The 23,423-nt window shown below is 39.2% G+C and overlaps 1 protein-coding gene across 2 annotated transcripts in view; it reads left to right on the top strand.

Annotated features, from left to right (window-relative positions):
- Positions 1–23,423, top strand: part of HS2ST1 (heparan sulfate 2-O-sulfotransferase 1) — a 169,761-nt gene that overhangs the window by 108,938 nt on the left and 37,400 nt on the right. For both annotated transcript variants that reach the window (XM_054036534.1, XM_054036532.1), the window contains one exon: positions 21,748–21,986. In XM_054036534.1, coding sequence (XP_053892509.1) covers positions 21,748–21,986 — 239 coding nt within the window. The remainder of the gene's footprint in view (positions 1–21,747; positions 21,987–23,423) is intronic.

The raw sequence follows: 23,423 nt of genomic DNA, 5'->3' as shown, positions 1-23,423 counted from the left end.
GTAAAGCTATGCCGTTGTAAGATCTCTAGTGTAGACGGAGCCTAAGGCCTGGTTTGCACTAGAAAATTGGGTCGGTTTAACTATGTTAGTCAGGGATGTGAAAAATACACACCTCTGAGCAGTGTTGTTAAGCCAACCTAAGTCCCCATATGGACAGTACTAGGTCAATAGAAGAATTCTTCCATCAACCTAGCTCCTGCCTCTCGGGGAGGTGGATTACCTACACTGACAGGAGACCCCCTCCTGTTGGCACAGGTAGTGTCTATACAGAAGCACTGCAGTGGTGCCACTGTAGCATTTCAAGTGTAGACATACCCTAAAGCAGCATGGTGGTGAGTGCTACAAAATTGATTTAAAGAAGAACAGATCTTAATGGGGGCTGGAAGGAAGAAATCTTGCGTTTTTAAAAATAAAATATTGACAAGAGGGGAGGGATGAGTCTAGATAATAAGCAGAGATTGATATCACTGTCAAGTTACGGTTCTTTTTTTGGGTAGTTCTGCACCTTCAGATCATCACTCTAGGAATGCATTCACTCCTCTTCGCCTGCCATCAATGGAAATGAACCCAAGACAAGTATAACAGCTTGAATTGTTCCAAGATGTGATAACATGCATTGCCTTCCCACCACTATAGCTTCGAGAAGAATTGGATGATAAATTGCCTCCCTTTTAGTTCTGGGATTCGCAAGCCTGCATGGAATCCCAAGTAGTTGCCTGCCTTGCCAGCCCAAATACCAGCATAAAGTTTAGTGCCATCTAGTTCCTTTCTCATTTTTTGTATCTCTCCACCACCTGTTCTGCCTCTCTGGAGAGATCAGTAGTGCACATACCTTTTTTCCAGTCTCTAATACTGTACCAGCAGAGGGGTAGCCTGTTTTATTTTGTTTTGTTTTTTACAGAAACAGATGTTTCTGTAGTGAGGAAAATTGTGGTGGGAGAAGTATAAGGGGAGCTCAGGTGAAAAGTTTCTAATATTTTCAGACTGCCACTACCCTTGTGTGTCTATCTTCTGTTACCTATGAGTTGTAAAGTACTAAAATAAAATCCATTAAGACAAGGCCTAGCACTCCAAATTGAAAAAGATGGTCCTAATCTGTAATTTTGTACACAGGAAGCCAAATAGCAATGTGTCCATTCTCCCAACATTCCTTAGGCTTTTCAAACAAGAGCGTTTTTGCCCATCCTCTCATAAAACAGCTACCAAAAAAGAAAAGAAAAAGAAGAAAAAACAGGCTGAGACAAAAAGAAAAAAAACAGGTTGAGACAAGGGATGGCATAATGCTGACGGTTGAGAGATTGGATTTTCAGGCCTCTGACTTCTTACTGATCTCATTCAAGTCTATTCAAAGCTATCTAAAAGCTTCCAGTTTGATGGATTTAGCAGTGTTTCCAGGCCTCCAGTGCTCCCATTCTGAACTGAAGGACTGCACCTCTTCTTTCATTGTAGTTTGTAATACACCAAGTTAGCAAGGAATATTTTAGTGGCCTCTAGGATAGCTCCTCACTTTGATTTCCTCATTCATTGTTGACTTTTCTTTGAAATAGAAAATAATTAGGGCTGTCAGGCAATTAAAAAAATGAATCGTGATTAATAGTGCGCGTGACGTTACACTCCATATTCTTCTTAGAAATATGGTTATGATATGAATATGGTATAACTAAGATATACTTTATGCAAGATGGATCTTATAAGATATCATGGGAAAGGTTATAATTTACTGAATGTGTTTATCCAATTTATATGCATGTATCATTTTTGTATCTGAAGCTGGGAATATAGACCATGACTCTGTATTTCAAATGTGCTATGTTGGATGAGGCCAAACAATGTTAGTGGCTTATTGAAGAAATGCACACATGCATAAGAATTAACCCAGGAACTGTCTGCAATACAAACCTCTCAGAGATAACTCTACACAATGGAAATTGTTTGACCCCTGGTCACAGCAAAAAAGCTTTCCAGCAAGTGTGGGGAAGATGTAAAAGAGGGACAATGACAACATGAGGAGTCTTCACCCTCCCTACAACAGCACACCTTAAAACACCTGAGGAACAAACACTGAACTGTGAGAAGTGATGGTCCCAGGCTAAGATCTTTAGCCTGTGGATGAAAACCTGGGAAAGTCAAGGCAACTTGTTCCTTAAGAATCTGCCAGTCTGTTTATCACTCAGGGTGAGAATATGCTAATCTGTGTCCTACCTATCTAGTGTCAAGCTTAGTTTGCGTGTTTTGTTTCATTTGCTTAGTAATCTGCTTTGTTCTGTTTGCACTCGCTTGAACCAGTTAAAATCTGCCTTTTATAGTTAATAAAATGTATTACTCAACCCGGTTTATGCAAGTTCTAACGGGGGTGGGGGGCAAAAAGTCATGCATCTCTATCTTCACATTGAGGAAGAGGGCACATTTTATGAGCTTGCTCTGTACAGATATTTCTGTACAGTGTAAGATAGTGGTATTTTGGGTTTGTCTCCCAAAAGGGGTGTGTACGTGAGTGCTAGGGGAGTCCTATCACACAGAGCTGACTTCAGCCTGTGGCTGCAGCTGGCTGTGTGTGCTGCAAGAGGCTGGAGAGCCTAATTCAGCAAAACAGAGTGGGAACCCAGACTGATAGAGCAGGAGAGGCTCAGTGAAATCCCAGTACAGGTGGCATCCAGTACCAGGGGGGTGCAAGCCATGTCAGCGTGATTTAAAAAATTAATCGCAATCTTTCTATCATGAAAGTTGAGCTTACAAATGTAGAATTATGTACAAAAATAATTGCATTCAAAAACAAAACAATGTAATACTGATAATAGATCCACTGAGTCCTACTACTTGTTCAGTCAATCGCTCAGACAAACCAGTGTGTTGATATTTGTGGGAGATAATGCTGCCCATTTCTTGTTTACAATGTCACCTGAAAGTCAGAACACGCGTTTGAGCATCACAAGGTATTTACATGCCAGATGCGCTAAAGATTCATATGTCCCTTCATGCTTCAACCACCATTCCAGAGGACATGTGTCTATGCTGATGACGGGTTCTGCTCGATAATGATCCAAAGCAGTACGGACCGATGCATGTTCATTTATATCATGTGAGTCAGATGCCACCAGCAGACGATTAATTTTCTTTTTTAGTGATTCAGTTTCTGTAGTGTTGTTCATTTAAGACATCTGAAAGCATGCTCCACACCTTGTCCCTCTCAGATTTGGAATGCACTTCAGAGTCTTAAATCTTGGGTCGAATGCTGTATCTTTAGAAATTTCACATTGGTAACTTCTTTGCATTTTGTCAAATCTGCAGTGAAAGTGGTCTTAGAACATGTGTTGGGTCATCATCCAAGACTGCTGAGATAGGGGATTTGAGCGGAAGGGGAGGAGGGGGTGCAGGTTCTGGGCAGCACTTACCTCGGGCAGCTCCCAAAAGCGACCTGCATGTCCTGCTCCTAGACTTAGGGATGGTCAGGTGGCTCCGCGCGCAGCCCCTGCCTGCAGGCACCGCCCCTGCAGCTCCCATTGGCCGCAGTTCCCAGCCAATGGCAGCTGTGGAGTTGGCACTTGGGATGGGACACGGAGGCAGCGCACGCACCCCCGTTCCCCCGGCCTCTCCTGCACCTGGGAGGCAGACATGCCAGCCACTTCCGGGAGCCACGAAGAGCCAAGGCAGGCAGGGAGCCTGTCTTAGCTCTGCTGCACCGCCAGCCAGACTTTTGGCCTATTAAAATTTCACAGATTGCTTTTAGTAGTCACTGGGAGATTGAGGCCAATTCTGGTAGACTCCTGGCCAATCCAGGAGGGTTGGTAATCCTACACTGGCTCCATTCTCCAATGCATGTGATGCGCAACATTGCAGTGTGTTCACTGCTGGGGACAAGTTTGAAATGACATACCTTCAAATAGTCATGGGAAGAAAAATTTAGAAGATGTTTAACATATATTGACCTATTGAATTCACAGGAATGTTAAGCTTCAGCAGTTCATGATTGTAAAGGTCTTGTACGAAAAGTGCTCTAAGTGCAAAGTGTTGTTGCTAATTTAATTTAGAATAATCATTATCTTAAAGCCTATTATTATATTCAAATATACTATATTAGTTAAAACCCAGTGCAGGTCACCGGCAGGGCATAAAAAGACTTTTTCATCATGAGTGAAAGTTTTTAATATAAGCCGATCAAAATGAAAAATGGTTTATATACTGCTCTTTGTGTGCTGTCTCACTGCTGGTTATCATGTAGCAGACACCAAGTCATGGAGCGGATCAGGGTAGAGAGTAGGAAGAAGTGACATTGGAAGGTATTGTGTGAGGTGACTAAACTTCAGAGAAAAGCAGTAAAAGTAAGATAATTTTAGACTAAAATTATTCTTTTAATGACTTAACTTAAGAGGACTGCATAACCGTGCAAGCATAACCCTTAATACTTATGAATATTTAATTTGGATTTTAATTTCTTTGGAAATACAGATATTTTATATTATTCTTGGAGAAATGTTTGTACTTGGGCAGCTTTATTATTTATTATTTCAGCTTAAACAGTCATCCATCCAGGGAGCGGAGTGATTTACACAACAAGTTATAATTTAACTTGGACACAATTCATTGAATATTGTATGATAAGCAATTTGGGGTATGTTTTCCCCCCCTTAAAGCATGCACAATAGGGTTACCACCTTCTAATTTCTGGTAACCGGACCCTCGAGACTCTGCCCCCTTCTCTGCCTCCCCCATCACTCGTTCCTGCCACCCCTGACCTGCCCCCGTTGCATGTTGGATCATCTCCACCTTCCTCGACCCCCTCCCGGAGCTGGGCTCCCTTTGCTCCGGGGCTGTACGGCTGCAGCCAGACAAGGAGCCTGCCTGCAGGTAGGAGGTAGCCCCGGCTGAGCAGGGGCTGGTGCAGGTTAATGGCCTGATGTCTCCCTTTGCCATGTGGTAATCAGACTTCTAGTGTCTAATCAGTACCTATGACTGGACACTGCTAGGTCCCCTTTTTGACCAGACTGGCATCCGGACACAGAAGCCAAATACCGGACTGTCTGGGTAAAACCCGGACAAGTGGCAACCCCAATGCACAACACCAGTCATTTTTGAACCCTGAGTCTTTAAAGTAATTTCTTGTGTTGATTCCTTTTATCATGTTTGAATATTCATAGTATATAAACTTGTAATACTTGTTTTTAAAAGTATCAGTCCCAAAGTAAGGGGACTTCAGTTCCCATTGAATTCAGCCCATGAACAAGAAAAATCTACCACCCCCAACTGCTTTTTAATCTAGCCACTATTGATTGTTTAAAAGATTGAAACGAGAAATGAAGCACTATTTTAATTAGTAGAAGCTGCATTTTTTGCAGTTAACAGGTTAATCCATGGACAACTTACTCACTCTGCTTTGAAATTAAATATACCACTCATTAAAAAAATAATTAGTTTATACAATGACCACTCAAAATTCTCTCTTGTAATAGGGCATTTCTAACAGACTGCAATCTGGACTTCAGTATAAAACACTATTACACATGAACAGATGGAAATTATAAAATCATATTTAGTTACAGATTCGCGGTCACATACTTTTGCAAACAAAGTGAGAGGGCCGTTCTCAACTAACCAAAATCAAAATAAATAATGCTAATGCAATGCAGGCATATAAATGTCATACACAGAAATATGACAGCAAGGCATTCTATAGGTGTGATTTGAAAGGATGACGCGCATAAAACGGAGACTATGTATTCACTTCTGAAAATTGATTATTGTATTAAAAACAAGTAACTACCTAAAGGGGCAGAGTTTCAAATGAAAATGCAATTCAGTTGCACTAAAAGTTAGACACTTAAGTCCTGATTCTTCAATCAGATCCATGCAGACAGGGAGTTGGGCTTTATTAATGTTCAGAGATCTGCCTGCATGGATCCAGTTTATAAGATCATGATCTGGAAATGTATTAATTTGTTAACATTTTCCCATCTTACTGAATGTATTAAGTTTACTTCTGTTGATTTTATTTATGCTTTTAAAAGCCCTCTTGGTTACAGTGACAGTGTTGCCAACTCATGATTTTATCATGAATCTTGCAAATTTTGGTGGTATTCTTTAAGCCCTAAATCCTGGATCCAAGTGATTACTTGAGAATCCCAGTTTTCATTTGAGAGAGAGAGAGAGAGAGAGGAAAAAAACAAAAGTAAGTTTCTGTTCCACGTGGTTGTAGAGAAAATCTTGAAAACGTTTTGAAAAAAGTATACCTTAAAGGATGAAAACCTGAAAAGTAAATCAAAAGAACCCAGATGTATTATTCTTTTAGTTTCAAGATTTTAAACCAGTGATTTTATTTATTTATTTATTTATTGAATGGGGAAGAGGGGAGGGTCTAACACTTGATTTTTGAATGTTTGAGTTTGGCAATGTTCTGATTTTTTTTAAAATTTATGAAAGTAGAGGAGGAGGCGGCAACTTTCCATTGTTCTGTTTTAGAGCCCCCCAAGTTGTACATAATAACTTATGTAACCGTGTGATCTTATTACCATTAATCTTGTCCTCCCTTATCCTTCCCATCTGTTTGTTTCATGCCATCGTTACCTCTTAAATTAGATTTTAAGGTGTTTGGGGTAGGGATAATGTCTTTCCAGGTGTTTGCACAATAGTTGGTACAATTCACCTATGATCCTGATTGCGTTCGTTGGACATTACTGCAGTACTTCTACTACTAACAGTAACATACACTGGATCACTTAAGAACATAAGAACGGCCATAGTGGGTCAGACCAAAGGTCCATCAAGCCCAGTATCCTGTCCTCTGACAGTGGCCAATGGCAGGTACCCCCAAGGGAATGAACAGACAGGTTATCATCAAGTGATCCATGCCCTGTCACCCAATCCCAGTTTCTGGCAAACAGAGGCTAGGGGACACCATTCCTGCCCATCCTGGCTAATAGCCATTGATGGACCTATCTTCAATGAATCTATATAGCTCCCTTTTGAACCCCATTATAGTATTGGCCTTCACAACACCCTCTGGCAAGGAGTTCCAGAGGTTGACAGTGCGTTGCGTGAAAAAATACTTTCTTGTGTTTGTTTTAAATCTGCTACTGATTAATTTCATTTGGTGGCCTCTTGTTCCATAATTGACCTGCTTAAGTTTAAAGAGGCACTGCCAACTCATGTTTTTAAAATTAATTAAATTTCAGTGTTCTGAGAGATCAACTTTTTGGTAGCATTTCCTGATAGTTATTTAAAAAAATAATTAAAAAAAAATCAAAGTTATTCTGTTAACCTAAAGAGGTCTGTTCACAGCTCAACTGTTTTATTTATCATGAACATGTTCTCAAATTTTTATTTGGTCACGTTTGCTTTTAATAGTCAACGTTAGTGAATTATGTCCAAAAAAAATTTTTTTTATGGTAGCTGCAAGATTTTTCCCCCCCTCCTAAACAGCTTTGGTATTTGAAGGTGCCTATCACTGTGTGATATGTATACCTCACAGTAGAAAATGAGTGCTTTGCTAAGCTTCAGCCAAGATTTATAACTTTGTAACTTATAGGGGTAAATTTGGAGTGAAGTTGGAGAAACCACCCTAATGCTGCGCAATAGTAAATCTAGTATTCCACCCTCCTGTTACTCGGGGTTCTCAACCTTTTTCCTTTGGAGCTCCCTCTCCCTCCCCCTTCCCCCAGCATGCTATAAAAACTCCGGGCCCACCTTTGCCACAACAACTGTTTTTCTGCATATAAAAGCCAGGAGTGGCATTAGGGGGTAGATAAATGGACCTAGAGAAAAGACTGCAAGACTAAATCAGCTGAATCAAAGCAAAAGAAAGAGTAGTGAATGAAATGATAAAGGGAAAAGAATGTTTGATTTCTAATTTTAAGGACAATTTGATGGCAACATTTATTAACTTCTTCTAATTCAAAAAGAAAATCGTGAATTGTTGATTTAGCGTAAGAAGCTGTGAAGGTCCGGAGGCAAGGAGTGCTGCAACTCATCTACGCTGGCACAGAGATGGAAGGGTTCAGGGAACATGTGTCCTTTCAGGGGAAAGGCTGACCTTTGGGACTTACTGTGAAACCAGCATCTACAGCCCTCTAGGACTTGCATGTCCAGAAGGCCACAGGTTTTCTGCTGCTTTGGAACCTGTGTGTCATTAGGTATTACTTTAATAAACATTGTAATTACTCACCTTCCCTATATCCCTGACAAAAAGCTTTGGCAATATATTACCCGCATCCTTATCCAAGATACTATATGTTAACTGAAATCAAATTAAGAAAATATGTTCCTACATGACGTAGTGTTATCAATACAAATCATTGTCTTTATAAATGGCAGCAAAAAGGAGGTTGAGGATCCCAGCTGTATTAGATAAGTGCTAATGCTGGATTTCATACTATTAACTATTGTGGGAAGCAGATTAATTTACTTGTATTAAACATCTAAATGGTTGAATAAGGTAATATGAGCAAATAAGTTTTCCCCCCCCAAAGATCACGTAGCTGTATTTGTACCCTCAGTACAGCTCTGCTCTGTTAACTCTATACTAAGGGCCAAAAAGGTGGTTTTAAAAACTAGATGAGCTTTTTGGCTGTTCTAGAGGGTTTAGTAAAATTGACATATCTGAATTAATTTAAGTTAGTTTACATTTTTAGCTCTTATTTTTGTTCTAATATTTTGGAGGGGGTTTTCAGAGATTCCTCTTATCCCCCTTTTTATCTTCATTTCAGCTGCACTGAGTTTCATTACAACCTTAACCCCTGGATACATCAGGCTGTGGCTGTCACTTCCTTAGACAGTCAACACTTCAGCATGTCATAGTCAGAATGAATTGTTGGAGACTCGTGAAACTACCCCACTCTTAGCTCTTGTTGGCTCAGAGAATAAAGTATCCAAGCCTGACACCTGAGGTTTCTTCCTTCATGCAGCATCAGTCCAACATGCCCTGTGTACTCATTTTTATATGTATAAAAATTATGAGCAAATGGTGACTTTTCAAATGATATTTCTTGCTGTTAGAAAAGACTTATTTTTAGATCAAAAGAATTATTTTATGCAGACAGGGAAGACTATTTTAATTAAAAGCTTAATCCAACCCAAAGCTGGATTAGCTCCCAGAATTTCTGGAAGAGCAGCCAGTTCACTGCTACCAGCTGGAATACTTCTCTGTACAAATAAATTTTATCTGCATACCTAACCTGTTGCTCGCCTGGTTCTGTGCCTTTATCAAATAGCTACAACTCTTGATATATACTGTCTCTATATGGTTTTAAGATTTGTTAGTGCTTAGTGTCCGAGAGCTTTCTTCATTGGGTTGGTGTGTTATTTGAGCATGTTTAGCTGATTATATTTGTCTTTTCTGACTGCTACTATTTATCAGCACAGAGAGGATGAGCATTGAGGGCTTGCACTAGTACAGGCAGTTAGTTTATGCCTCTGTGCTGTTCAAAACAACTTTTAGAAGAAGATTCGATATTGGTGGTTCAACCTGGTGTGAGTCAGGAAAGCCCAACTGGAACTTTATGATTAAGACCATGGGAAAATATTTTCTACCAAAAAACATAACTGAGTTAGTAGGGTTGCCAGCTTGGTACTATTTAAAAAACAGACACTCCAGAAGGAGTGTAGGAGCCTCCCTCTTCCCTCCAGAGCCCTGCTCCACTTCTTCCCCACCACATCCACTCCTCTTCCCTCCCACCCCACCCCGGGTCAGGAGGGACTTGCCTGAGGAGCAGGAGCTGGAGCTGCAGCTGCCCAACGGAGGTAGGAGACAGCCCCAGCTGAGATGAGGCTGGAGCAAATGATGACCTGGTGCCTCCCCCACTCTCAGTAACCAGTCTTTGGGTGTCCAGTCAGTAGATCTCACTGGACACGGTCAGGTCCCCTTTTCAACCGGACTTTCCGGTTAAAAACCGGCCACCTGGCCGACCCTAAGAGTTAGGCTTAGCTCCCATTTGTTGTCATGGCAAATGTGGAAGAATTGATGGTTATTTCAAATCTATAGAGAATTATGAAGTGTAAGGAAACTGTGCATAGCCTTAGAATATTCTAAAAACTTGCAAACCTCCATTTTCATTTTTCCTCTTATTGCCTCAGCTGAGCAGTAGAACAATAGCTCTGTCTTCATTCACAAACCAGTGAGAAGGTATCCATTTGGCTTACTTGTGAAGAAATCTTGTTTTTCAGAGAGGAAGCAGGTTATTGACGGCCTACATACCTTCGTCCCATTCCGCTTAGTTGAGTTATGATCCAAAGGTGCAGTGTCATGCTGTGATATAGCAAGCAGAGATTTACAGAGTAGGTTTAAAGAACCAATTTATTTTCTTAATATTTAGTGTATTTACAGGATAAAACACACATCCAAGTTTTCCACTTTCATTTACTATGCAGTAGCTTTAACTGAGTGCTATAAAATGTAATTTTTGAACACAGGAGAGGTTAATATGAACAAATGTAAAATTCAACAAAACAAGCTTGCTGCACAACTTAACAATCATTCTGTTTTTTTGCTTTCCTTGCTACCTTTTTCTGCTCCATTTCAGTTTAAATAGATATGCTTTCAATGTACAGATCTCCAAGAGGAAAATAAGAGATGTTATATCTATTGCTATTTAAGTTACTGAAGTCAGTGAATTTTTTGCTTATGAAACAGTTTTAACAGGTATTATATGAAAATAAATACTTGATTACTGATCATTTGAATATAAAGGAACTAGGATATACCATAATATGAAGTCCTCAGACCTAAACTATGAAGGGCCCCATGGAGATCTAACAGATTTCAACAAAGAAAATGAAACTAGAGCTGTATGATCAAGGGCATATAGAGCACCCATTTAGGAACTGAAATTATTTTTAATTCTATTATGATTTCCAATAGCTGATTCTATTTCACCCTATAGACTTCATGTTTTTGCAAAGGGCTGTTATATAAGCAATTTATAATATTATTGTAACCAGAAATAGAGTGTTTATCATAATAAATACTTAGCCCTTACATAGTCAATACTATTAGTTATGTTGGTAGCATATCCTATCTACAGAAACCAGAGAAATAATCGTGGTAAAAGATATGTCAGGTATGTCAACTGCTGTGCAACAGGAGATGCAGTTTCCAGTATTGTCTGATGCTCATGTGGGGACAAACTGGCTGTATTTTTTTCCTAAATTAAATTAATTTAGCCAAGAAGGGAAGACTGTCAAGAACGTAAGTGTAACATTGGAGAAGCTGTGTGTCTTTGCAATCATAGTTTCATAGGATACAATTGGTGATTTATCCTAGCATAATATTGTCCATATATTTTTCCTTAAAGTGATATTTAAGTGATTTAAAAAATAGTAATTTTTAATAACCCCTTTAGCTTCCATGCTAGCTGGGTACCCTACTGGAAAAAGTAAATGACTGCATGTCTGGTGAAAGCTTGTATAAAATCTGTCTCCGGCCTTTCTTACTAAATGGAGTCAGACGATCTATATTGATCTTGCTTTTTTTCATTCTTTGAAATTGGATTTTGCTTCAGGGAATGACAAGCACATTTGTATACTGGAACACTTGTGACAATTTTATCGGTATATAAAACAGTTCCATTAACTTTTCCTGTTAACAGCTAAAAACTGCATTGCAAGGTGAAGACATAGTAATAAGAAAGAACAAGCTCCACTGTTAAATAATAAACTACAGTTTTGTATATACAGAACAAATCCTACCCCAACTTGGTCAGAATTTTTCACTGTAGCTCTTGTAGTTACAGTACTTTAGCAATTTGCTATGAAAAGCATTTGGCAAATCCCAGAAGCATCAAGCTGCCTCTCTCCATGATCAGTTATTTCTATTTCTGACTAAATGTCTCACAAGGTTTGTTTTCTTAATTAAAAAAAAAGGCTGAAATTACAGAAATGAAAAAGGAAACTGAATGGTGTCTATTCTATCTTCCTCAGCGTTCCTTCCTTATTGTGTATTTCATGTATACCATATGTGGTGATGCTGTGAGTAAGGTCAGTTTAAAGTAGGAGACTTTGCAGAGCCGTTTGGCATCTGGTTTATGCAAAAGTAGTAAATCTTGCCACTCTACGTTACGGTGCCTGAAATATTTCTGTAATGATTTCATTATGTAAATTTGTAATGAATGTTAACTACATCATTATAGCATCACAGGATACTGTAGTTCTGGTTGAAGAGGCACTTTTAGTATAAGCCTTTATTTTCAAGTACTTACATTTTTTTTAAAAAAGCAATACTTTAGGGGCTTCAGTTCACATGTTATTGTCGTGTCCTCCCCCCCCAGTTTACGTTGTATGGTCACCCATACCGAGAAGTTTCTTACAAATAAATGTAATTCCATAGTAAAGATTGTAACCTTTCCTGATTTCTGACTGTTTATTTAAAGGAATACAATGAAGTAATTTGGTCCGAAATTTGACCCGACTTTGGGATTCTAGATATCTATGGTATTTTTTTTTAAAACCTATACTTGCTGATAAATTACCTAAATGAAACAAAATACTCTACTGTGTATGACTAACTGGTGCTGATGCAAAGCTGGATGAGAAAGTGAAAGGTAACTATAACAGATTCTGTTTCCCGAGCTCAGTTGACATCATTCCTGGGTCTTATGAATAAATAAAATAGAACCATGTTGGCTTGCGTTCTCTATGGAGAAACAAAATGTGTGTTGGGGAAAGAAATCAGTACTCTGAATTGGTATAAAATTCAAGTTTTATCTTTCAAATTGTATATTTAACAGGAAATTGTAAGTAAAACATTTAGTTGAAGGTCTAAAGCAAAAATGTACACACAAACTACAGAGAAACCTCAGAGTTATGAACAACAGACTTACGAACTGACCAGTCAACCACACACCTCACTTGGAACCAGAAGTACTCAATCAGGCAGCAGCAGAGACCCCCAAAAAGCAAATACAGTACAGTACTGTTAAAAGTAAAAAAAAGTAAAGTAGCCTTTTTCTTCTTCATAGTGAATTTCAAAGCAGTGTTAAGTCAGTGTTCAGTTGTAAACTTTTGAAAGATCAACCATAATGTTTTGTTCAGAGGTAGAGATTTCAGAGTTAAGAACAGCCTTCATTCCTGAAGTGTTCATAACTCTGAGGTTCTACTGTATAGTAAAATATTCACTGTCCACCAAGAAATAAAAAATTATGACCAAAACTTAATCCTGAACTCAGTGTTCCATAAAATTGCAACTGACAAGTCTTCTGTCAAATATTTATAGAACAGCGGTCAGTGTAGAATCTGATGTTCAGGTTAGTTTAGATATGATACATATGTGAGGGGATTTCAGCTTTAGGACAGAATTTTCTAGTTAGATAGTTTAAGCCAAACCTTTAGCTGTTTTATAACACGTTCTGTGTGCATATTTGTATAGCATACAGTATGGCATTATATTCTTGTTCTAAATAAAGCTCCGACAAAAATGCTATCTTGAAAGTAAATGAGTATTAAACACTAATGAAACAGTAGCAGGTTTTCAGCATCAGTAGTTCTAAATTTCAGACAGCTGCTGCATTACATTTTAGTTAATGATCTCAAAGCCCAGCTAGTGCTGAGTCCTATTTGCTCCTGTGTTTTTCACCCACCAGTAACACGAAGGACCAGGTGCAATTGTTGGAGTGTGAAAATAATTGTTTTTTATAGATTATCGTCCACACCATTATTTTTCCCCTTTATTCTAAAGATGCTTTATCCAGTATTAGAAAAAAAGAAATATTATGGACATTGTTAGCACCATTTATCTGCTACTGGCACCCAAATTCCAGCTATCCTGGATTATTTGTTGATCTTAAAGAGCTCAAGGTTAGTAGTTTCACTGGAGTTCACTTGGCACTCCCACTCACAGCGTCCCAGGGCCATGAGCCCCCTACCCATGCCCAGCTCCAGCTGGGTCTTGGTGGGGGCTGCTTCCGGGACTGCACACCCCTGTCACGCAGCTGTGGCCAGCTCCAGAGGCTTCCAGGGGCTTTGCACCCCATGCTTTGGCTGCTGGAGCTGGGGCTGTGCCCCGCATCATAACAGGGGGCTTGGCCTGTCAGCCCCCCATGGGACTCCATTCCTCCCCTCTAACTAGCCCTGTCCCCCTGTTATTTTTATTAAAGTCACAGGCTCTAGTGAATTTTTGTTTATTGCTGTAAGGATATGGACTCAGCCCTGCGGTGCCTCCTGTTGGTCGTCCTTGGGAATTCGCTCATTTTCCAGCCAGGAGTGCCCTCACCCACTATCCCCACTTCGCCTCAGTCTTGGCTACTGCCAGTCCTCATCTAGCCCCCATTCATTGGGGCAGACTGCAGTGTATAAGCCACTCATCACAAGCAAAGGGGTTTGGATCTGCTGCCTCTGGCTACCTGTGGGCTGCCCCCTGCAACCCAGTACCTAATAGGCCTTACCAGGCCTGCAGCCTGGGGCTTTCCTACACCGGAGCTCCCCGGCTCCCTTGGCCTATCCCCAGCCCTGCTCCACTCCAGATACTTGGTAAAGCTCCCTGCAGCCAGGCTCTTCTTTCTCTGAACGCAGAGAGAGACTGTCCATAGCTCCTGGCTCAAGCCTTTATAGGGCCAGCTGGGCCCTGATTGGGGAGTGGCCCCAGATGAGCCTGCTTCCTCCCAATCAGCCCAGGCATCTTGGCCTTCCACGGCCCTCCTCCAGGGCTGTTTTAAACCCTTCAGAGCAGGAGCGGGTAACCACCCCGCTACAATTGCCCATGACCTGTCCTGGACTTTACTAAAAATAAAGGTGATCTTAACCTTATCCGTATGTATGCAACAACTCGCCTTCCTTCCCTGCTACTACAGAGGATTATAAAACCTGGATTTGGTATTGGCGAAGGAACTGAGGTGTAATTAGGCCAGTCCTTTATACCCACAAGCACAAGACACACAAGATGCATGCATGACCCCAACGGCTGCTGGCCAGAAACTTATCTCAAGTGAATGGGGAAAATACACACCTAGAAGAAGAATATATGTAGACAGCACATCTCAAAGAATCACAGTTACTGATATAGGTAGGGTCGGATCACTTCCAGTTTGAAGCTAATGTTGAGACTATAGCTCCGATACCAGTTAAGGCAGCTGTTGTCAGATGTTCGGCTGTGTGTGTATGTATTCTCTCTGTGTGCCTTCCCAGCTCTGTGCAGACAGCTGGCACAGCAGACCTCGAGCGAACCGCCCAGATCTGTTATGATACGAAGGCACCCGGCCAGATTTATTGTCGACGAAGCACAGTCCTAGCTCCCTGGGTCGGTGTCTACAGTTACACTAGCACAGGGGTCGGCAACCTTTCAGAAGTGGTGTGCCGACTCTTCATTTATTCACTCTGATTTAAGGTTTCGCGTGCCAGTAATACATTTTAACGTTTTTAGAAGGTGTCTTTCTATAAGTCTATAATATATAACTAAAGTATTGTTATACATCAGTACAAACTAGTTATGTACTGCCCTTCTGGCATAGTTAGTTTACACCCTGACATAGCCAGTTACCACCCATCACCCTGTACATCTCTGTCTATCACACTGTCATTCTGACCTTCTTTAGGATGGGTCAGCGTGTTCCTGTTATCTTTAGGGAATGTGTTGGTATCGAGGTGTTCTGGTACCACCCTTCTGGAATGTGTTTGCGTGAGTGCTCTGTGCCTAGCACTTCTTAGGAATGTGTGTTTTTGCAATATCAGCCCTGTTCTGTGAGCAGGGTCTGCTTCTAGCTTACAGCCTGATTTTGCTTTATATCAGCAAAGTTTTGACCACTACTTTAGCTCAGGCCTCATACCAGGCCTCTGATACAAGGGCTAATGTTTCAGGCCCTCTTCCTACTACAGCAGCCTGTAGTGGGGGGAGGGATAGCTCAGTGGTTTGAGCGTTGGCCTGCTAAACCCAGGGTTGTGAATTCAATCCTTGAGGGGGCCACTTGGGTTCTGCTAGTTATTCAATTAACTTCAACAACTAATTGTATTGGGAGACAGAAGAAACTCAGATATAATCTCCTTCAAAAAAAATTTAATTTTACCCTCAAATACTCTGATAGTGTTAGGCTGTGGGGAAGGGTCTCAACAAAAATAAACTTAAATCCTGGTTCTTTTAGAGCCTTCAGGATAAAAATATAGTAAATGTAAGATTTGTAAAATTTAGTTCAGTACTCTTTAAGTAGAGTGTATATCTTTAAATTTAATTTGGGAGCATAATAATTTGTTCATAGTTAGCACTTACTATATGAACTAAATATTACTGTAAACTTAGTTTTTAATAACTAAAAAGGCATTAGTTTTTTGAGAATGGAAAGGATGCTAACAAGTATTGTTAAAGAAAATTACAGTGATTAGTTTTGAGTTATTTATTTAAAAAAAAATTCTTAAACTGAGTTTTCAAACCTGTCTAGAAGAACCTGTCTCTGTTGTGTTTCCTTCAAAACTATACATACTGATGTCTCTCTCACTGGAGGCTGCTTTTTCAACTGTTGCATTCCAGTTGCATTCCAGTTTGTTGATCATTCATTTGGTGAATGATCAACAACATCTTCTCTTGGGTCCACACTGCATATATTATATCTTTTGTGTGTGAATTTTCATTGACATCAGTGGAAATTTGCACGTAAGTACAGAGCACAGAAGAGAAGTTTTCATTCTAGATGAAAAATAATTTTGCCATTACAGTTTGGGAAAGGAACATGAATATATGATGGATGTTTCCATAGTAGTTTTAAGTCTTACAAGTGGCTAAATAGATCTGTTTCTTGTATAAACTGAGTCATATCTACTTGCTCTAAGAAGACAAAGACTTTACTGCTTTTATTCCTGTTGGTACCAAGAGCAAGTACATTAAGAGGCTGGAAAACATTTCTTCTTTTGCATCAACAGAATAGTATATTGTTACAAAGAATGAGGCCTTCCTTGTCCATAATCAAAGTTACATGGATTTAAGTGAAAGTGTGGTTTTTAAACCTATTTAGTTAAACCAGTGCAAAACGTTGTGTTGGACATTCTTATTTAAATTAATATCTGGCTTATATGATTTAGCTTAATTATAAAGCTAGGTTTAAATTGAAGGCGGTGGGACTAAAGAGGTCCCCGAGGGAGGCCATCTTTTGGCCTGCAAGATCTCTTTCTAATGAGACAGAATTAACCTAACTTGACCCGTAGGCCTGATCTACACACAGTTCACTGGTTTAAGTAAATTTACAGGTTCAAATTTAACCAGCAGAAGACCAATTTAAATTAGTGTTTCCACACATGCGTTCTCACCAGTTTAGCTCAAATGGTTCTAAAACTGATTTTACTTAGCGCTGTCAATTAATCGCAGTTAACTCACGCGATTAACTCAAAAAATTAATTGTGATTAAAAAATTAATCACGATTAATTGCAGTTTTAATTGCACTGTTAAACAATAGGCTATCAATTGAAATTTATTAAATATTTTGGATGTTTTTCTACATTTTCACATATATTGGTTTCAGTGACAACACAGAATACAAAGTATATTATTTTTATTACAAATTTTTGCACTGTAAAAATGAGAAAAAATAGTATTTTTCAATTCACCTCATACAAGTACTGTAGTGTAATCTTTGTCATGAAAGTGCAATTTACAGATGTAGATTTTTTTATTACATAACTGCACTCAAAAACAAAACAATGTAAAACTTTAGAGCCTCCAAGTCCACTCAGTCCTACTTCTTTTTCAGCCAATCGCTAAGACAAACAAGTTTGTTTACATTTACAGGAGATAATGCTGCCCTCTTCTTATTTACAGTGTCACCAGAAAGTGAACACAAGCATTTGCATGGTACTTTTGTAGCCGGCATTGCAAGGATATGCTAAACATTCGTATGTTCTCACCGTGTCGCTAAAAGCTTCAGAGTGTAGCCATAGCCTATGTTTTTAGCTGACTCCTGGTTCTTCTGGTTGAAAAGCACGATTTAGCAGTTTTTCAAGCTTGTTGTATTCTTAAAACACTTTTATGCAAAATGGTAAGCTTTAGTGCTCAAACTTCTCTGACAGTTTCTTCAAAGGAGTGTCTGGATGTGGATGTGTTGGTTGCTTTGTTGTTTGTTTCCTTCCTCCTTACAGATTTTGCCTCCAGTGAAGTTGTCTATCTGTATACTGGCACATGTACAGAGCTCCTCCTTCAGTATGCTCTAAGTTTGTCTACATTGGAGTTCTTTGCATTGGTTTAGCTACACGGGTACAAACCCTGCTGTAGATATGCTGCACTGGTGTAAGAAAAGTGCAGATTATCTCTGTTTGATTTCTGCCATCTGAGATGCTGTTCCATATTTGTGCCACTATGGCAACAGAGCAGTATCTGTCTTGTGGGAAGTGGGGAAGATCAACCTATGTGTGTCATGCTCCCTGCAGATGTGTGGTGGTATTACCATGCAAATTCCACATCTACTCTTGATATTTGCACATGCAGAAGGGGTTATCTTTTGTGATCTACACGCAGTTTTTATACTAGTATAACTAATTTGGTTAGGAGTATGTTGTTGTTTTTTTTAAAACTGAAATAGTTATAGTTATACCAGCACAAGACTTAGCATGGATGCAGTTATACTAGTATAAGTACTTCTATTTTGGTATTGTGGCGTCAGTACTAGAGGAGTTGCACCGCTTTAATCGTGCTGGTAAAGTTAAGTGATGCAACTACTTTGGCTAGACAAGACCATAGGAATGTTAAATCTGGTCTTTCCTAATTTTACTGGAAGACTTCTTTGATGTCACGGAGCATTTTGTTGTGAGTTCCAACTTCTTAATTGAATGTGCAGGGGTGTTGAGTTCTTAACAAAGAGATCATTTATCCAATATGTTAACAAAAAGAGTTGTAAACAGCTCAGCTACAGATCCTTCCACTGTCTTGTGTCATTGTGATGTTGTCATTTCACTGGTTCTCCAGATATATTCTTCCCAGGCAGACTATTTCACAAATGGAAATCACACAGGGAACATGGCAGCTTTCTGGAGTTTTAGCTTAATGATATTCAAGATGTGCTGATGATCCACATCATTTCACAACTAGGTGAGGTTACTATTTTAAAAAAAGTTAATATTAGGTTTCCTCTAATCTGTTATTTGCTGAATTAAATGACTTACTCTAGGGAAAAAAACAGAATTCGTCTTTTCTTTCTAGATCTTTCAGTTCAGGCAAATAGGTAAGACTAGACTTTCAATTGTCAATTGCGAAATACATGAATCGTTTACAGGCAATTTCACACCCATCTGGGCTGCTAGAGGAAACCTTGTCTGTCAGTGGTTACAGTGCTGCCAGCACTGCTCTGTTCAAGACTGTGTGCACAGCAGAAAGAAATGCATACATCTGTACTTCTTTCTTCTTACAATTATTATTGTGGTAGCACCCAATGGCCCCATTCAGGATTGGGGCTTTGTATTAGGAGTTGTACAGGTGCATTGGAAGAGTTGGTACTGCCTGAAGAGTTTGCAGTCTAAAACAAGACTTGGGAAATGAGTGTAACAAACAGTAGGAGAGAAGTTGTAGGAGTGTAGCTGAGGGCAATGATAATATTTGGTTTCATAGGCTACTTGTGTGCACAGCTTGATAGTTCTACATTGTTTTTTTTTTTTAATATTTCACATTTAAACTGTGGTATAGAGGTAGGGCGAAGGAGAACAGTATGAGGGGGTGAGTTAGGAGCACAAGAGGAGGAAGAAAAGTGAAGACTTAAGGTAATGGAAGAGGAGAGGGGGCGGATGCAGTTCTATCAGGTGTCATGCATCCTTCATTACAATCTCATATTTGGCAGTCCTGTCACCCCTGCCTGCATTGCAGGTAAAAATCTTATGCATATATGAGAGTGGGGAGCGAGAAACTTTCCCTGAACTCCACTTGGCCTAGAGGGAAAGTGCATTGGACTGAGAGCCAGGATCGAACATTAGATTCTTGTCTCACTGGTTCATAATCCTTACTACTGAGAGCAAAGCTTCATATTTGTAAGCTAAGCGGAAGACAAGTATTATCCATTTTACAAGTAAGGTAATTGAGAGGTTGCCCATGGTCACTTCAAGCAGACCTGGGATTATAACTCAGGTCTCTAATATGACAGAGCAAACTCTCACCCATTCTGTCACACTGACTTTGAATGTGCCAAATCTGTATATGTAGCTATGCGGTCTGTAATCACTGCTCTAAACACTAGACCACACTGCCCTTGAGCCAGAAAGAGAAGCCAGGATCATAACTAACATTCCCCTGTTGTCATACATAGCTGTGCCTTGCTGAGTGTGTGTCATAACCTCTTTCTAGGACAGTGGTCCCCAAACTGTGGGGCACACCCTCCTGGGGGGTGTGTGTGTGTGTGTGTAGGAACTTTCGGCAGGGGACCAGGCCAGTCCCTACATGGGGCAGGAAGGGAACACCACCCAGCCCTGGCCACAGCTCCTAGCCTCAGGCCCTGCTCCCAGCCTTAGGCCCCCAGTCCGTGGCTGCAGCTCCAGCCCCGCTCCTTGCCTCAGCCCCACCCCTGGCTACAACTGTGGCCCTGCTCCTGGTCCCACCTCTGACCGTGGCTTCCAGGAGCATGGACAGATTCCACTACTGGTAAGGGGGGGGGGGGGCTGAAAGAAAAAATTTGGGGACCACTGCTCTAGGAAGTACTCCATATAAAGGACAACAGCTTATTTTTACTAACAATTATTCCTTTAGTTCAAGTAGAAAAGATTTGTGATGTGAATCTCTAGATCCTGAGCTCAAACCTTGTTGTTGACCCATGTGGAAAAAAAAGTACACCATTAAAGACCGTATTATCATAATGCATAATTCTAAAAAGATGCTTTGAAATTTAAATTGTGAATGGTGGTGGGTGCTCTAGTTAACCTGAATAGAACAAAGGTTTTGAATTTTGTCTGGGTCAGCACAAAGTATGTTTGGCATACTGTAGAGCCATAACAATCTACTTCTCATTTTCCAAGTAGCTTTGATATTTGAAGAGGAGACCAATTGCCCAGAGCATTGTCCTTTTTGTAAAAGGAATTTTTATTTTTATTTGTAGCTTACCCACCTCTCCAAAACATGTCTTATTCAGGGCTTGCTTTTCTCTTTTTTTCCCTTCCTTGTGTTTCATATAGTTTTGTATTCAGTGCAATAATTTTGCCCCCTAATGTAAATCATTTCATAGGCTTCTCCTGTTTCTTTTCTTATCAAATTTGGGTGTAATACATCTAATTAGATTTTTGCAAAACCATACATTGTAGTATTTACACATGGGGAGTTGTCTTAATTGGAATAAGAACAATAGTAGTTTTATTTAAACTCCCAGTGTCTCTTCACCATTAATTGACTAAGCCCTCTATGGTCAACGATTTTACTGTTTTTTTAAATACATATTTTATACTTTAATATTTGAACTAATTATTCCTTTTACCTAGTATCATTTCTGAGTACTGGGTATTTTATAGGATTTTGGGGGGACTTGTGAGAAGTGTTACCATTTTGATACAGCATCAAAGACAACTTTTAAAAAAAAAAGAGGATAGCTTGTTTTAATGCTAACATAAGTCAAAGGAAAGAATATCCCTCACTGTTTAGCAGTTTCCAGACAACATATTTTGTCTCCAAGCATAATTTAGCTTAATCTATAAAAACTCATTGAGCGGGAATGGAAAACTTTAAATCCAGACGTTAAAAAACAAACAATTTAGTAGTTGTTTTCTTTATTAGTAAGATGGTTTTTAACCTTTTTTGTCATTTTAATTCTAAGGACTGAGTTTCAAGATCACTATCTACTTTTTTATTATCACTGAAAGCTTAGTTTTTCTGTTTCTCTTTACAGAAAGAGCTATTGCAAGACATGAAGTCAGAGAAATAGAACAACGTCATACAATAGATGGTCCTCGACAAGATGCAACTCTGGATGAAGATGATGATGTGGTGATCATTTACAACAGAGTACCTAAAACTGCAAGCACATCCTTCACAAATATTGCCTATGACCTTTGTGCAAAGAACAAATATCATGTTCTGCATATCAATACAACCAAAAATAATCCTGTTATGTCACTGCAAGATCAGGTAAGTTAAATTTGTGGAGATGATGGTATGGGTTTTTAGCCACTTCAGCAGTTTTAATATATTAGATATTTTATTGTGTGTTCAGCACTATTCAGGAAAAAGCATTTTGAGTGTGTACATACGTCCACAAATAGTAATTTACTATTATAAATATAACCGGAGGAACAGATGGAATTGGGTGCCATTATAATGTAGCTTTATTAAATAAGTTTATAATTAGAATGACATTTTCTCTGTATATGGAGAAAGTTAATATTGTTTCATTATGTAACAGGATTAATTTACCACACTACTTGGCATGATAGAAGTCTCTGCTTAAAGGTCAAAGACTAGAATAAAAAGGGATACAGTGGATCAGGATTGACCTGCATTGGCGTAGCAATGTGTAATACTTGTCTAGTATATTGTCTATTCGTGTTATGCTTGGCTGTACATAGTGCTTCCACTTCTCCACTTTCATGGGTATCAAAGTTAACTCTCCAAAAATATATTTTAAATGAGAAGAATAAAAAGCTCATTCAGCTAGGTGAGTTATAAATTACTAGCGAGGAAATAACATAATGCAATGAACATCTCAAGGAAAATTGTATTAGGAAGTGTTTGGTATTATATAATGTTCAGCAAGTTTTCAGTCCACTTCTGTGTCCCTGAATATTTCTAAGTTCTTTTTTAAACCCTATTCTTTAAAAATCCCGCACTAAATAATGTTGCTTTGCTTGCAGTGTTTAGCTTAACAGAAAAACATTACTTGCAAAATTAGTTGTGCACAGTTGTGTATCTAATTTGCCAAAGCAGTTACTGTGAGTAAATTCATAAATGTAATTGCATATGCAAGTGACCAATTAGACCTGTTAAAGTATACAGTTGTCCAATTTGCATATAAAATCATGTGCCTGAATTAGTCTCACGTATGCACATTCCTGACTTTGAAAATCAGATCCCAAATCTCTGTTAGCCTATTTTTTCTGTAATTTAAGTGAACATGGATCAACTAAATATAGCATTACCAGTAATGCTGCTTGTGGCATATTGTCAAGTCAGGATCAAGATTCTGGGTTGTTGCCCTTAGTTATAGGTAAAATAAAGTAAGAATAATCATTGGCAGGGATAATGAGCTGTTTTCTTAACAAGTAATTGAACTGTGTGTGTCTGTCTCTGAGAAAGAACCTACGATTGAAACATATTTGGTTTTATTTCAGAATTTTGGATCATTTAAATTCAGAAAGCAGTGTTTCAATGGACAATATGAATCACTGACTTAAAGAAACTGAAGTGGTTTTCGTACCAAGGCTTTTGCCAACTGTATAGTAAATATTTGACAATAGTCAATATTTTTTTAAAATAAACAAAAACTCTGGAAAGGATGTAACGCCTTCAAGCTTCAGGGCAACCTCTATGGGCTTAACTCTACCATATGGCTGTTACTAGCACAAACTA

Source organism: Malaclemys terrapin, chromosome 8, assembly GCF_027887155.1.
Source record: "Malaclemys terrapin pileata isolate rMalTer1 chromosome 8, rMalTer1.hap1, whole genome shotgun sequence".
NCBI classification, from domain to species: Eukaryota; Metazoa; Chordata; order Testudines; family Emydidae; genus Malaclemys; species Malaclemys terrapin.
The sequence above is the reverse complement of the archived record's forward strand: the minus strand, read 5'-3'. Positions and strand labels throughout refer to the sequence as shown.